Source organism: Triturus cristatus, chromosome 5_2, assembly GCF_964204655.1.
Source record: "Triturus cristatus chromosome 5_2, aTriCri1.1, whole genome shotgun sequence".
Taxonomy (NCBI): domain Eukaryota; kingdom Metazoa; phylum Chordata; class Amphibia; order Caudata; family Salamandridae; genus Triturus; species Triturus cristatus.
In genome coordinates, this window is record NC_140588.1 from 926,149,143 (window position 1) to 926,164,168 (window position 15,026).

Here is a 15,026-nt window from a genome sequence, read left to right on the forward strand (position 1 = left end):
TCACAGCACCGGAAGACATAACTCAAATTATAACACCCAACTGTACACATCAAAATGCAACACCACCGAAGACTCCATTGCGAAATACCTTGCGGAGGTTGCCATGGTTTGGCTAGAAACGGAACAGCAGTTCTTAGCTGCACCTATCAATTGCGGAGAGATTGTCCAAGCATAGACTACCTCAACGGCACAGGAGTCCTTTGACTAGATGGCTTCACCGGTGCCTTCTATAAGGCACGTTAAACTGAATTAACCCTGTACCTTCGCAAGGTATATGCAGAGGCATTGTCAGGCGGCACACTCCCCCAGACAATGCGAGAAGCAGTTATAAACCTCCTATTAAAACCTGGCAAACTAGCAGAACGTTGCACATCCTATCGGTCGTTGTCATTATTAAATCATGATAAACATTTTTAGCTAGGGTACTAGCTATGTGCCTGTCTCTACCGATGAACACAATCTCCCAACTACAATCGGGCTTTTCGCTCCCAACCGCTCCACGCCGGTAAACTTACGAACTATATTCGCAGTCCTAAATCAAATCAATCCTGAACACCCCGCAGCTGCAGTCCTACTAGACGCTGAGAAAGTGTTTGATTCACTGGAGTGGCCTTTTCTAATGGCAACATTGAACAAACTCTGCTGCCCTAAGGGTTTCTGCAATGTTGTTCGCCTATCATACACAGCTCCCATAGCGCGCTTAAAAGTAAACGGTACCATTACGAACCAATTACTTCTGTCTCTGGGTAAGTGGCAGGGATGCCCTCTTTCCCCCCCCTACTATTTATTATAGCTATGGACCCACTAGTCCGGCACTTACAAGAGCGACACTTAGCGAGAGGTCTTCGATTCAAACGCAGCCCACTGTTCGAATCACTATATGCAGATGACATTATGCTGTTTCTCAGAAATCCTGAATCTAACCTCTTCCCTGTACTGCGAGAAGTGGTTCGCTTCAGGACAATGTCTGGTCTTATGATTCATTGTGCTTAGCCTGAGATTTTCCCCACTAACAGACGACAAACTCCAGTCTACTCTGGACTTCCTCTCCACTGGTGTTCAGATCCCCCAAATACCTCAGTATTTACCTGGACTGCCAAAGTTCTGAGGTCATAAGACTGAATTACAGCCCTGCTGTAGATAAATTATCTATGCTAGAGCGCGGCCTGCGAGAGAGATTTAGGGACCCCTTTACCAGATAAGGTGTGGTTCTACTGGTGTGAACAAACCAGATTAGTCAAAAACGAACACCGACACAAGCTACTGCTTTTTAAGTATTTGCATCAATCATACTCCACCCCGCATTTAGTGGCCAAATTTGATCCCATCAAATCCCATAATTGCCCTAGATGTGCGTCAGACCACAATGTCTTTATACACCTAGCCTGGAATTGTGCACCTATACTTGCATACTGGGAGGAAGAATTCCATATCTTGTCTCGGATGATAGAAAGGAGATTGACCCAACACTACTTACAGCCCTTCTGGGTTATGTTCGGGCATTGCTTAAGGGAATCTGGCTGTATACTGCCATTGTGCTGGTATTGGCTAAACACCAAGTCTCCATGCATTGGGGAGCCACATCACACCCTACAGTCAAACGATGGATGCAGGGCCTGGTAAACTGTGATAACAGGAGTGACATTTACACCTCTCTCCAAACAACCGCATCCAGACCTGAAAACATCGGCAAACCTCTGCAATCATATTTACAACTATTTCCATTTGAGGATGGACACCACACCCCTGACTGATACAAAGAGGAACAAGCACCTAAAACTGACATCAACCACGCCTTACACAATGTCCAACCTACTCCACCCCCCTGCCCCTCCCTTAATACAGTCCACACCCTGTGAGGAACCCCATTTCCCGATAACACACATTCCCTCACTGCGGATAGGCGCCATATTTTTGTGCTTACCTGGCACTCTGCGCTATGGACACCATATATCCCTCCTTGTATATTCTAATGTTGTTAAGAATGCGTAACAATGTGCAACCAGACAATGGTAACTGAGCAACTCTTGTAACTGTATACAACTCTACTCTTATTCTGAGACCAATGTCTTTGTATTTAGTTTACCCTCTGTCAAAATTAATAAAAATAAATTTTTAAAAAGGACACTTCTATTTTACATTGCCACACTCTTCCCATTGAATCTAGAGGCATGATCACGTCCAGTGGAGGATGTATTTCTAAGAATGATAAATAATGAGAACTCAAGGAAGGGACTTAAACATTCAACTTACCAGACAAGATGACACCAGGACTGTAAAGTAATCTCGTTTACTTTTTTCTTCTAAACAGCTGGTTTCAATATCTGCAATAAATTTAACACAAGTTTAGGTGTTTAAAACATATTACGTGTTTTCTTATTTAAAGAAGAGTGACCTGTGATTCTCACATAAGGTCGTTAGGGAATACAGGAAGTACAGTTCTGGTGACCAACCTGTGTTTTTTACACATCTGGTATTTTAGAACCAACATGAATAAAAGGGAGGTTTTATTTTTTTCCCTTGCTGCCTTAGGCCCTGATGCGCGTTACATCTAGAGCTAAAAGGCTCTATTACACCATAATGATTAAGAAGTCATATGGCTGGTTCATTAAGGCAAGAGATCATCGGTACTGGGTGCACCTTTACTTGCAAAGGGGTATATTAAAAAGGCCTGGCCCAAGACCTTGTGCTGAGTGGGAAGCAACCACACTCCCTCAGAAATGAGGCGCACTATGGGTGTATACTTATAATCAGAATATAGCACTGATGAAAAAACAGAAAAAAGATGGAGCACCTCCTGTAAATTCGCACAACTGCTGCGTTCACTGAAGGGAAATTAACGATTATCCAGTACTACAAGATTTTACAGAGGCAAGTCTCCAAAGACCCTCTGTTGTAGGCCCAAAAAGTCCCGGACCAACAAAACCATAATGTTATGCAGGTGCACAAGGGTGCAATGAAGACCAATAGTATCAAATAGACAAGGTAAAGTTGAAGACCAAGTACGCTGTGAGTTAATACCACACAGGATACATCAGCATAGTTACCAAGGTTGAAATAATTTAGAGAGCAACATTTGACAATAAAAAAGGTATATTACCTAATATACAGAACACATCTGCTAAAATTGAGGGTATGTCATCCCGAAGTTCCTAAATGTGAGAAAAAGGAAAATAAATTAAGTGCTAGAGAAAATAAACAAACATGTCTAGATAAGTTCATATTAGAGATATTGCTCTGATTTACTACTGTAACATTTATTGTAATGTAACGTAATGTAGATAGGTACTTGTAAAGCGGGCAGCAACTCCACACAGTGTCTCGGGCTGAAAGGACCACGAGACAGACAGTTTGCACTAAAACAGGAAGGCCTAGATCTAATGTTGGAATAGCCAGGTTTTTAGTTGCCTCCTAAAGGCGAGGAGATTCTGCACCCGTCTAAGAGAAAGTAGCAGGCTGTTCCATAGCTGAGAGGCCATCACTTGGAAGGAGCGACCACCCATGTGGGAACGAGAAAACCTAGGGATGGTCGTCAAAAGCTGTGCTGAGGACCTCAAAGCCCGTTGCGGGACATAGATCGAAAAGTTTCTTACCTGTCGGTGTAGTTTTGCAGCTTGAAGATCTTTCTGGATTCACTATGCTGTGCATTATTCCGCGATCTTGTGGTTGGGTCCGGATTCGTAGTCTTTCCTTTGTTTTTTTTTTTTTTTTTTTTTGTAGCCCAGGTGGGCGTCGACGTCCACCATTTGGTGCACCTCCCGTGACGTCGTCGTGCTTCCTGCGGAAGTCCCACCTTTGGGGCGCCATCTTCGGGTTCTTTTTTCCCTGTTTTTTTTTTTTTTTTTTTTTTTAACCCTAGGCGATTGATTAATCCTTTTGTCCATATTTCTGTACGTATCCACTTTTTTGATCCTATCCATTTCACCCCCTCTTCCTCCAGCCTCATCTTCCTGGCGGAGGTGGGTGGGTTCGCTAGTGAATCCAGAAAGATCTTCAAGCTGCAAAACTACACCGACAGGTAAGAAACTTTTCGTTTTGCAGCGTGAATCTTTCTGGATTCACTATGCTGTGCATAGATTTTGTAGCGGTTTTCCTATTTTTGTGGTGGCTGGGTGGAAGATGATCGCTGGTCGTTGAAAATGTGTTGTAGCACCTTCTGTCCGACCTGTGCTTCCTTATTCATTTGAATGTCCACGCAGTAGTGCTTTGTGAACGTGTGCACAGATGCCCAAGTTGCTGCGAGACAAATGTCTTGGATGGGCGTGTTTGCCAGGAAGGCAACTGTGGCCCCCTTCTTCCTTGTGGAGTGAGCTTGTGGCCCCTCCGTTAGCTCCTGTCCCGCCTGTTTGTGACAGAATTGGATAGTGAGGGCAATCCATCTAGCGATGGTGCCCTTGGTCACTGGTCTACCCATGAAGCTAGTAGCAAAGGACACAAACAGCTGCTTCGACTTCCTGAGTTCTTTGGTTCTTTCAATGTAGTGCATCACCGCTCTTCTGGCATCGAGGGTGTGCAGGGCCTTTTCTGCATTTGTAGTCGGGTTTTGGAAGAAACTCGGTATCTGTATACTCTGATTCATGTGAAACGCCGACACTACCTTGGGCATGAAGTGTGGGTCCGTCCTCAGGACTACCCTGTCCTTGTGAATTTGAATGTAGGGCTCCTGTAGCGTTAGTGCTTGAAGCTCGCTCACTCTGCGTAGTGAGGTTATGGCCACTAGAAAGGCAGTCTTCATCGTCAACATTTGTAGATTGGCCTTGTGAATGGGTTCAAACGGCGCCTTCATGAGCTCCGTCAGAACCACGTTTAAATTCCATGCCGGCGGCGGCAACCTTTTCGGGGGTGCCATTCTTTTGGCTCCCTCCATGAATCTCTTCACCACCTGCGAGCTGAAGAAACTTCCACCCTTCTCACCTCTGGTGTAGGCAACGATCGCTGCTAGGTGCACCCTTAGGGAGCTCGAGCAGAGGTTACTCTTTAGAAGGTGTGTGAGGTACCTCAGCACCGTTGAGTCTCTTGTCATTCTGTTGTGCAGGCCCTTCTTCCTGCACCACACCGTGAATCTCTTCCACTTTGCGCTGTAGCACTTTCTTGTAGTAGGTTTCCTTGCCTCCCGTAGCACTCGCATAGTGCTCTGAGGTAACCTTAGGTGTGCGAACTCTAGGTCTTCAGGAGCCATGCTGCTAGGTTGAGGGTCTCTGGCTCTGGGTGCAGGACCTCCCCGTTTTGCATTGAGAGCAGGTCTTTTCTTCGCTCGAACCTGTACGGATTGCCTTGCGCCATTTCTTGAATCTGTGAGAACCATGTCTGCCTCGCCCACTGTGGGGCCACCAGGATCAGACTCATGTTGCTGGTTCTGCACTTGTCGAGCACTCTGTGCAACAGGGGTATCGGTGGAAAGGCGTAGGCAAATGTCCTCGACCAGCTTATCCATAGGGCATTTCCCTTGGATTGCTGATCTGGTTGCCTGGACGCGAAGCTTTGGCATTTTGCATTGTGGCGTGTTGCAAAAAGGTCTATTGTGGGAGTCCCCCATCTCCGGAAGAGTTTCTCCGTTTCCTGGCCATTGAGCTCCCACTCGTGCGATGCTGAGGTCTGCCTGCTCAGCCAGTCTGCCTCCACATTGTCCTTCCCCGGTAGGTGAATTGCCAGTAGATCTATCCTGAGAGGTATGGCCCATCTCCAAATCTCCTGAGCTAGGGATGAGAGGGGAAACGACTGTGTCCCCCCTTGTTTGTTGATGTAGAACATCGCCGTGGTGTTGTCTGTCTGCACCAACACCCTCTGCCCGCACAGGTGTCTCTGGAATGCCTTCAGGGCTAGCAGTATTGTTTTCAACTCGAGGTAGTTGATGTGGCGGACCGCGTCTGCCGGAGCCCATAGACCCCTCACTCTGAGGTTGTCCATGTGCGCTCCCCATCCCATCTGCGATGCGTCCGTGGTAATGGTCACTGTTGGGCTTGGTGGTGTCAGGCTTCTCCCTGTTGTTATGTTGTCTCTGTTCCACCAAGTTATCTCCTCCTGCACTGCGTGCGTAACAACCACTAGATCCTCCCAACTTCCGTTTGCTTGTGACCATTGCTGTTGCAGCCATTCCTGGAATGGTCTCATGTGCAGGCGTACATTCGGCACCAGCTGGATACAGGACGCCATCATCCCCATCATCTTGCTCACCGCCCTCACTGTCAGAGCTCGCCCCTTCTGGTAGAGCTGCGTCTCCTTCAGTAGGGCATCTGTCCTCCTGTCGCTGGGCACTACTGTACTGTTGAGGGAGTTGATTTGTGCCCCCAGGAAAATCTTTACCTGCTCCGGTTCCAGCGATGATTTTCCCCAGTGGATGGAAAATCCCAGATTTGTGAGGGTGTCCGTTACGCGTTTTGCGTGCCTCTCGCACTTCTCGCGTGAGTTTGCCTTGACCAGCCAGTCGTCCAAGTAGGGGTATACGTGTATGCCCTGCTTTCGTAGGTGTGCCGCTACCGCCGACAGGCATTTTGTAAAGACCCTTGGCGCTGATTTTAATCCGAAGGCCAGGGTTGTGAACTGGTAGTGTTCCTGTTCGATGTTGAATCTTAGAAGGCCCTTGTGCCTTCTGTTTATTGGGATGTGAAGGTAGGCATCCTTGAGGTCCACGGTGACCATGAAGTCCCCTTCTCCTATCTGTGGCAGTACCTCCTGCAGTGAAGTCATTTTGAACCTTTGTGTTTTGACGAACTTGTTTAGGTACCGGAGGTCCAGTATGGGTCTGAGGTCTCCGTCTACCTTCGGAACCACGAAGTAGTTTGAGTAGACCCCTTTGTTGCGTTCCCTGAACGGCACTGTCTCTATGGCTCCCTTTTGCAGGAGTTTCCGTGTTTCTTCTCTGAGTATTGCCAGTTCTTGAGCCGATCTCTGTCTTCCCTTCGGCTTTCTGTTTGGAGGTCTTTTCTCCAAGTCTACGCAGTATCCGTACTGCACGATGTTCCGTATCCACTTGTCTGTGGTTATGCGCCGCCACTCCTGAAGGTAGAACCTCAGCCTTCCGCCTACCGGTGACGTATGCTCGTAGGCTCTTGGATCTTCTCTTCCCCCTGATGACACCTTTTTGCGCCTCACCCTTGGGGGCCTGACGAGGGTGGGCGTCTTCTTGCGTGCTGAGTCACTTCGAGGAGGGCTGATCGCCCCCTCTCCTCCTTTGGCCACGTCCGTTCCCTCTCCCTCGAAAGGACTGGCCCCGAGGTTGATATTGCCAGCTTTGCTTCTGCTGACTTTGTCCGTGACCTTCGCCCTGCTGACCTTGTTGGAACGCCTGGTGCGACGTCCCCTGTTGGCTTCCACCCCTACCGTAGGGTCTCCTCGAGGGATTTCCTCGTCTCATTCCCCTCAGCTGCAGGGCCCCCATGGACCTCGCTGTCTCGTTCTCCTTCTTGAGCTGGGTGAGCTTCTCGTCCACCGTTGCTCCGAACAGTGTCTCTCCGTTGAAGGGAGTGCCCAGGATGTTGTTCTGCACTTCCGGTTTGAATCCCGAGATTCTTAGCCATGCATGCCTCCTTTCTGTGACCCCTATGGCCATGAGTCTTGCTGAAGTCTCTGCCCCATCAAACGCCGTCTTTATACAGGAGTTGGCGATGTTCTTGCCTTCATCTACCAGGTGAGAGGCTCTCTTGCGGTATTCTTCGGGGAGGTGCTTTACTAGTTCCCCCATTTCATCCCAGTGTTGGTACTGGTGTCTATTTAGGAGTGCATTTGAATTCGCCATGCGCCAGTGCATTGCGGCGTTCCTCTCGACCTTTCTGCCTGTGAGGTCGATTCTCCTGCTCTCTTTATCTGGAGGTGGGCCCGAGGTTGCTGGCACGTTGGCCCTTCTCCTGGCCGTGGAGGCAATGATGGAGTCTGCGGTGACGCTACCCTTGATGTAAGGTGGGTCCAGGGAGGAGTGTTTATACTTTTTCTCTGTCCTGGGCGTGATCGACCGACAGGTGGCAGGCTCCTTGAAGGCTTCTCTCCCCTGGTTCATCACGCTTTGTAGCATGGGGAGGAACTGGCTCCTAGTCTGGATGGGGAGCAGTGTTTCGACGAGAAAATCTGCTTTCGGCCTCTCCTCGTCGAGCTTGACGCCGAAGGCCATTGCTGCGCTCTTCACCACCATATTGTACACCCCGATGTCGTCTGGTGGCGAAGGCCTCGAGGGGTACGTGTCCACGGCCTCCTCCGGGTTTTCGGTGTCGAGATCTTGCCATTCGACGTCGTTGCCGGTAGATGTCGCCGATTCGAAGAACGATTGTTGGTCTTCTTCCTCGGCTTCTTCCTCATAATAGGGCTCCTCTTCCTCTTCGAGGTCCCTTGTCAGCCCTTCGGCGTCGAACTCCTCCTCGACTTCGACGACGTCCGCCGATGAAACCGTTGGAATCTTGAATTCCTTCATCCTGGCGTCGAACTCCTTCTTCCTTTGAAGGATGTTCTCCATTTCGGCCTCGAGCCGCCTCTTCTTTTTCTCCATTTCGGAGATGCTTTCGGCGTCGACCGCGGGCCTTTTCGATGAAACTTGCGTCGACGTCGAACGTTCTTTCTGCGTCGATCGGCCCGTTTCATGGGATGATTTCGACGACCCTTGCCTTTCGGCGTCTTTCTGCGCCAGGGAGTCCTTTTGTAAGGATCCGCTGGGCCTTTTGTCCGAAGTTCCCCCTTTGGACGTCGAAGTTTTTGGCGCCGGGGCTCCCTTCGTGGACCTTGACTCAGTTTTTCTCGAGTCACCCTCGTGTTTTCGAGGTGTTTTTTGATTTGCGCTCGACGATTCTCTTACCTCGTCTTCTTTCTTCTTGTCGGTCTCTACGACCGTGAAGTTTTCGGCTGCCTCGGCGACGTTGTCCTCGTCGTCCGTGTCGAGGCCCAGCGCGTAGAGTGTCGGGGGTTTTCCTTGGCCCTCCATGTTGGCGTTGGCTCTCCTCTGCCTCTCTCTCACCCTGAGTGTCTTCGGCGCGAAGACTGAGCAGGCGTTGCAGTCGATACTCTGATGATCCACCGGTAGGCAGAGGTTGCAGACCGGATGCAGGTCTTTCTGCGCGAACTTGTGGTGGCAGTTTGGGCAGAACTTGAATGGCGTCTTGTCCATTTCGCTCAGGGTCTCTGAGCGTGCATTCTCCAAGGTTGTCGAAGAAAAAGGCTCGCTGGTCTTCTTTCTTCGCGTTCCTGTCGAAATCTGTTCTTTCCTGATGTCTTCTCTTGATTCTATCGATGAAACTCGCTTTTCTTCCTTCTTCCTCCGAGTGAACTTCTGGAGCTTCCCGATGACGATCCAGACCCAACGGCGGAAAAAAGAATCTGAAGATGGCGCCCCAAAGGTGGGACTTCCGCAGGAAGCACGACGACGTCACGGGAGGTGCACCAAATGGTGGACGTCGACGCCCACCTGGGCTACAAAAAAAAAAAAAAAAAAAAAAAAAAAAAAACAAAGGAAAGACTACGAATCCGGACCCAACCACAAGATCGCGGAATAATGCACAGCATAGTGAATCCAGAAAGATTCACGCTGCAAAACTGAATTATTTTCCCAATGTAAGAGACACCCATATTATGTAGGGCCTTAAAGGCCAGGACTAGAGCTTTAAAATGGATCCTCTTCCGGACCAGTAGCAAGTGCAAAGATTTCAGATGGGGAGACATTCGTGCTCTGGGACCCACCATGAGAATAGCTCTGGCCACCGCATTCTGAACTACCTGCAAGCGACAGAGTAGATAGTCAGGGAGGCCCAGGTACAGGACGTCGATGTAGTCGAGCCGTAATACAATCAGGGCCTGGACTGCAATCATCCTGTGTGAGACCAGAAGCCGGGGGAGAAAATTCTTTAACATTTTCAGCAACCCAAAGCAGGTACCGGCAACAGTTTGAATCTGAGCCTTCATGGACAGGTCAGCGTCTAGCTTGACCCAAAGGTTCTTCACGATGCTTACTGAGGTTAAGGGGGGAAATTATCCTGTGGCCACAATTGGCGCCATGCTTTACAAGGATTAGGGCCGAAGAAAATAATATACGAATTAAAATAGATTTGATTCACATTATTGGACATTTTGGGAACAGTTACCTGTCTTGCGTAAGAAGGTTAAGCAAATTAACTTCTACAATGTGATCCTCCATAAATGAAAACAAGTTTATTCGTGAAAATCAACATGATCTATGCAAAGCCTAACCAGCAGCACAAACTAACGAGAGAAAAAAGCTCTTAGGCAACCCTAACACTATTTACAACTGACGAAGAAACAAATCTACAGCCTCGAAGCTTCCCCTATGGAAAATAAAGGTAATGCATGTTTTGAGTATTGGTGTGTCAACACATTAAACCAGGACTAGAGTTAACAAATGTTTGTGGCACTCTAAATTTATGATTAAATATTTCCTCCTTCAAACATGAGAATCACCCTTCCCTTGATAGACAGAAGGTGAGCAAATGTCTTAGCACTAAAATAGCTATTGGCGTTGCAAATTATGTGTTTTTTTTTTTTTTTAAATATCCCAGCAGTATCATAAGTAAGGGTGCACTAGCTTATGTGGCTAATAGAGGTCCCTTTACAACTACACAGGGACACCTAGTAACAGCATGCGGTACTGCACCCTTTTCTTGCTTCATAGATTATTACTTGTGCTATTGCTGGGATATGTTTTTTAACCCCAAAAAAACAAAACATTAATTTGCAATGCCTATAGCTCAAACATTCAGTAATGCGAGACCTATTGCACTGCATATGCTTGTTATCATACTTTCTAATGTGTCTAATATACCTGCCTATCTTTTGTCAAATAACTGTAATCCACTTACCTATGGAGTATGAGGGAACTGGCCATACTTTCTCCCCAGATACATACTGCTTTTTGTTCAAATACTACCAAAGGAACCACTGATTTGCTACTCCCAGAGGTCACAATAAGGACACAGACATGGAATCTTAATGCAGCAAAGAGAGCATAGGCTTTATTGGAAAGTTAAAGCAAGCCTGGCAGTCAGAGCTGCAATTGCTCCAGGACACTGGCTTCATCACAAAGCTCCTGTGACCTCAGCAGGAAAGGTATATGATGGAGTGAGCTGAAGCTCAACAACTATACAAAAATGGTTAAAAAGGAAGAAAAAGCAATAGAAGAGATTGAGGCTTGAGCAAATATGTTGGAGGAACTGACAAGCAAATACAAAATGCATCAATACTAACCCAATGTTAATAAACAAAAGAAATAATATAGAACTAGTAGAAAACACCATGCCATATTATCTTACAGTGCAAGGATTCCATTACAAGACCGGAGGCTACATTATGCATTAATCCTTTAATGCAGATCACAAGCAGCCGCACTACATCACAAAGAGAAAACAGTTCTAGAATGCGGTGAGCACAAGGTATAAATGGCAAGAGACAGAAACAGACTGCCTCTTTTAAATGCGGCTCACAAGCAGATAAGTAACATCTCCTCTTGCTTCTTATATAATCGCTTGTTTGATTATTCTCCCCATTTCGCTATGCCTTTTTAATTAGATTGTTTATCTTATTTGATCGTCTTTCACGATTTCAATTGTATTTTCTCTGTGGCGCTTGCTTCCTCCCTCGCCCTGTGGGTGATCCTGGGCCCTCTTCCCCCCCCCCCCCCGTCACCCCCTCACCCCAATTCCTATTGAGGTTGTCGGTTAGCCTTCCCGCCCCTCCCTTGGTGGTTTCCCTACCTTCAAGCACTTCTCCTCGTGCGCGGACATTCCCCGCGACGCTCCTGCCTCTTACCGACTCTTCTCTCCCTTCCCACGTGTCGACTCACTTCCGAGTCGACATGATGTAATCTTGGGAAATCCGGATGCCTTTTTCGACGCGCTCGCTTCTTCCTCGCAAGCGTGTCGTGAGCCCCTCTGATTTTAGAAAGCACCTTAGCAACGGTGCAAAACGTTAAGGCGCTCCCTACTGCCTTTTCTCTAACTCCTCACCGGCAGCAGCTGATCTCGAGCGAAGCATTCAGTTACTTCGCGTTGATGATCAGCTGCTGCCGGAGAACTCGAGAGGACGTTTAAATCAAGAATTTTCTACAGCTCTCTAGCTAATTCAATTTTATAGTCTTTTTTTAACCTAATTTCAGCAGGGCATTCTTAATAATATTCCATCATCAAGCCTAAAGCTCTTCAAAAAAAAAATTTAATAAATTATTATTACCATTCCAAATAAAAAAAAAAAAAAGATATACAATAAATAAAATTATTTAAAATCTATGAAATTATACTATTAAAATAAAAAAATAAAAAAAAGGGGGGAGAATTCAAATTTTAATCTTTTTAATTTCTTTTAAGGCACATCCTTACCAGAGCCTTTCCCAACATGTCAGAATTAGATTCTGATGAGGCTACCGCCAGCTCTCCCATTCACGATGATAATTCTTTTAAACTTTTCTTACAAAAAGAAATGAGATCCTGCATGCTCTCTACCCTCAAAGAAGTTATGTCCTCTAAAAGATCTCTCTCCCTTCCACATGGTGATTTCCCTGATGACCTCAGTAGTCAGCGTAAAAAAACTAAAAAAATAAAAATAAAAAATAAAAATAATAAAAAAAACTGCGATCCCCCCTTTGACTGCAATTTGGGAGGTCGTAGCACCTCAATTGATTTGGGAGGTCGTACCACCTCACTTGTGATGGGAGGCCATTGCGCCTCAAATGACAATGGTGTCCCTCGCGGCACAAATATGACGGGTGTCCCCAGCAGCACAAACTTGATGGGTGTCCCTCGCGGCACAAATTCGAATTCAAAGCAGTCTGACGCAGTCTAACTCCGAGGAGGAGGAAGAAAATTTTAATAACCCCTACGATGAATTCGTACTAGATTTAGATGACCAGGAGAAAGAATTAAACACCCCTTTGACATAGATTCCCCTTCATCTAAAAAGGTTATCCTCAACCCCCTAGGAGAGGAAATGTTCGACCCCCTTAATATTTCACACCCCAATAGCTACAACTGGTTCCCTCAAGAACACGTCTCTAAATTTATCACCAGGTGGCTTAGAAATTATCTAGAAAGAGAGACCAGAAACACCCTGAGATTAGAGTGTCCAAGACCCTCTATCCAAGATAAGGTCTCCCAAACCCCCAACCTGGACCCAGACCGTATCAAATTTCTATTTAAATTGGGAAAGGACCCCAGAAAAGGTCTAGAGAGCTCTCAAAGGTTGTCAAGACCGCCTACTTGACATCCTTGGACCACTCACAAGGATTCTCGACCTAGCAGAAGAATCACATATTTCTAATACCCCCCTTGATGTTAACCTCATTCGAGGATGGAGCCAAAGGGCCATAGTTCTCCTCGGCAATGCCAGCTCTAGCCTCAACATCGAGAGAACTATCCTCACCAAGATTAACCCGAAACTGGGTGATTTGGCTGAAAAAGAACCCTCCGATAACCCCAAGGGGCTCCTCTTCGGTGAGGACATGATTAAATCTATTGGCAAATACGTTGCAACCTTGACTGCCCTGGATAGGGCTCAGGCAAACACGAAGAGAGTTTTCAGCTCCAACCTTTCTGGAAAGGCTGAAAGAAGAGGCCGCTCTTCCAGCTGTGGCTTCCAACGGCCCTTCTCAACTTTCAGAGGTAGCGGTAGAGGCTTCTACCCATCCAACCAGCAATTTTATCCACAATGAGGCAGAGGGCCACGGAACAGAGGCTTCAGATCCAGAGGAAATGCCAACAGCTCCAATCCTCAAAGTAAGTCTTCCTCTTCCTTCCGTTCCTTCCCAAGTAGGGGGCAGACTAAAGTACTTTTACCATATTTGGGAATCGCTAACTCTAAGACCCATGGGTTCTCGAGACCGTCCAGGGTTTCAAAATAGACTTTATAGATATTCCCTTTCAATCTCAACCCCCAGAACCGCTAACACTTTCGGAAGAACACCAAAAGATTGTAGAGGAAGAGATCTCTTCAATGCTTCAAAAGAGAGTTATCGTTCAAGTGCCATGGTCTCTAAAAACCTTTGTCAGCACCCTTTTCCTTGTTCAAAAAAAGGAAAAAGGATGGAGACTGGTCATAAACCTTCGGGAAGTAAACCAGTACTTAGTTTACAGACACTTCAAAATGGAAGGCATTCACCTTCTCAGAGATCTTCTCTTGAAAGGAGATTGGTTGGTCAAACTAGATTTAAAAGACGCTTACTTTACCATCCCTATGGCCAAGGAACACCAACCCTTTCTCCAATTTATATGGAAGAATCGCCTTTTTCAATTCGAAGCTCTTCCTTTCGGCCTTTCCTCTGCCCCTTGGTGCTTTACCAAGATCATGAGGACTATTGTCTCTCTTCTGAGAGAAAGGGGTATTCGCCTAATCATTTATCTAGACGACATCCTCATGTCTCAGCTCTACTCTAAAATTTTGAAAGACCTAAATTCTACAATGGAACTTATCGAAAGTCTTGGTTTCATTATAAACAGGGAAAAATCTATCCTAACTCCCTCCAAATCCCTAGAATTTCTGGGCTTCACCGTAGATACCTCGAACTGCCTTCTTCTCCCTTCCAAGAAAATTACGAAGATTCCAAAAGAGATCAGGTATGTTTTAAAGCAAGAATCTCTAACCCTCCGAGAATTAGCCAGACTTCTAGGCCTACTTTCGTCTTCCATCCAAGCTATCTTTCCAGGCCCTCTGAATTACCGTGCCCTTCAAAGAATAAAAGCGAAGGCCCTCAGGTGTGGTCTTTGGTACGGAGATTTGGTGACCTTAGATCAGGAAGCCAGGTCAAAACTCTTGTGGTGGCTGGAGAACTTGGATGCCTGGAATGGGAAAGCTATCTTCGGCTCTACACCGGAATTTATTCTGGAATCAGATGCCAGCCTACACGGTTGGGGTGCTCGCCTCCTCGACCAAAACACTGGTGGAGCTTGGTCTCGCACAGAATCTTCACGTCACATAAACTTCCTAGAACTTACAGCAGGCATGTACGCTCTAATGAGCTTCAAACATTCTCTACAGGGCAGATCTGTTCTTCTGAAGATGCACAACATCTCCGCAGTCTCTTATATCAACCGCCTTGGCGGTACCAAATC

The 15,026-nt window shown here is 46.8% G+C and overlaps 1 protein-coding gene across 2 annotated transcripts in view; it reads right to left on the reverse strand.

Annotated features, from left to right (window-relative positions):
* The window catches only part of THOC2 (THO complex subunit 2), a 1,568,999-nt gene that overhangs the window by 1,416,987 nt on the left and 136,986 nt on the right, over positions 1–15,026 (reverse strand). For both annotated transcript variants that reach the window (XM_085608126.1, XM_085608125.1), the window contains exons 4-5: positions 3,101–3,152; positions 2,254–2,324 (exon numbers count right to left, since the gene is read on the reverse strand). In XM_085608126.1, coding sequence (XP_085464252.1) covers positions 2,254–2,324; positions 3,101–3,152 — 123 coding nt within the window. The remainder of the gene's footprint in view (positions 1–2,253; positions 2,325–3,100; positions 3,153–15,026) is intronic.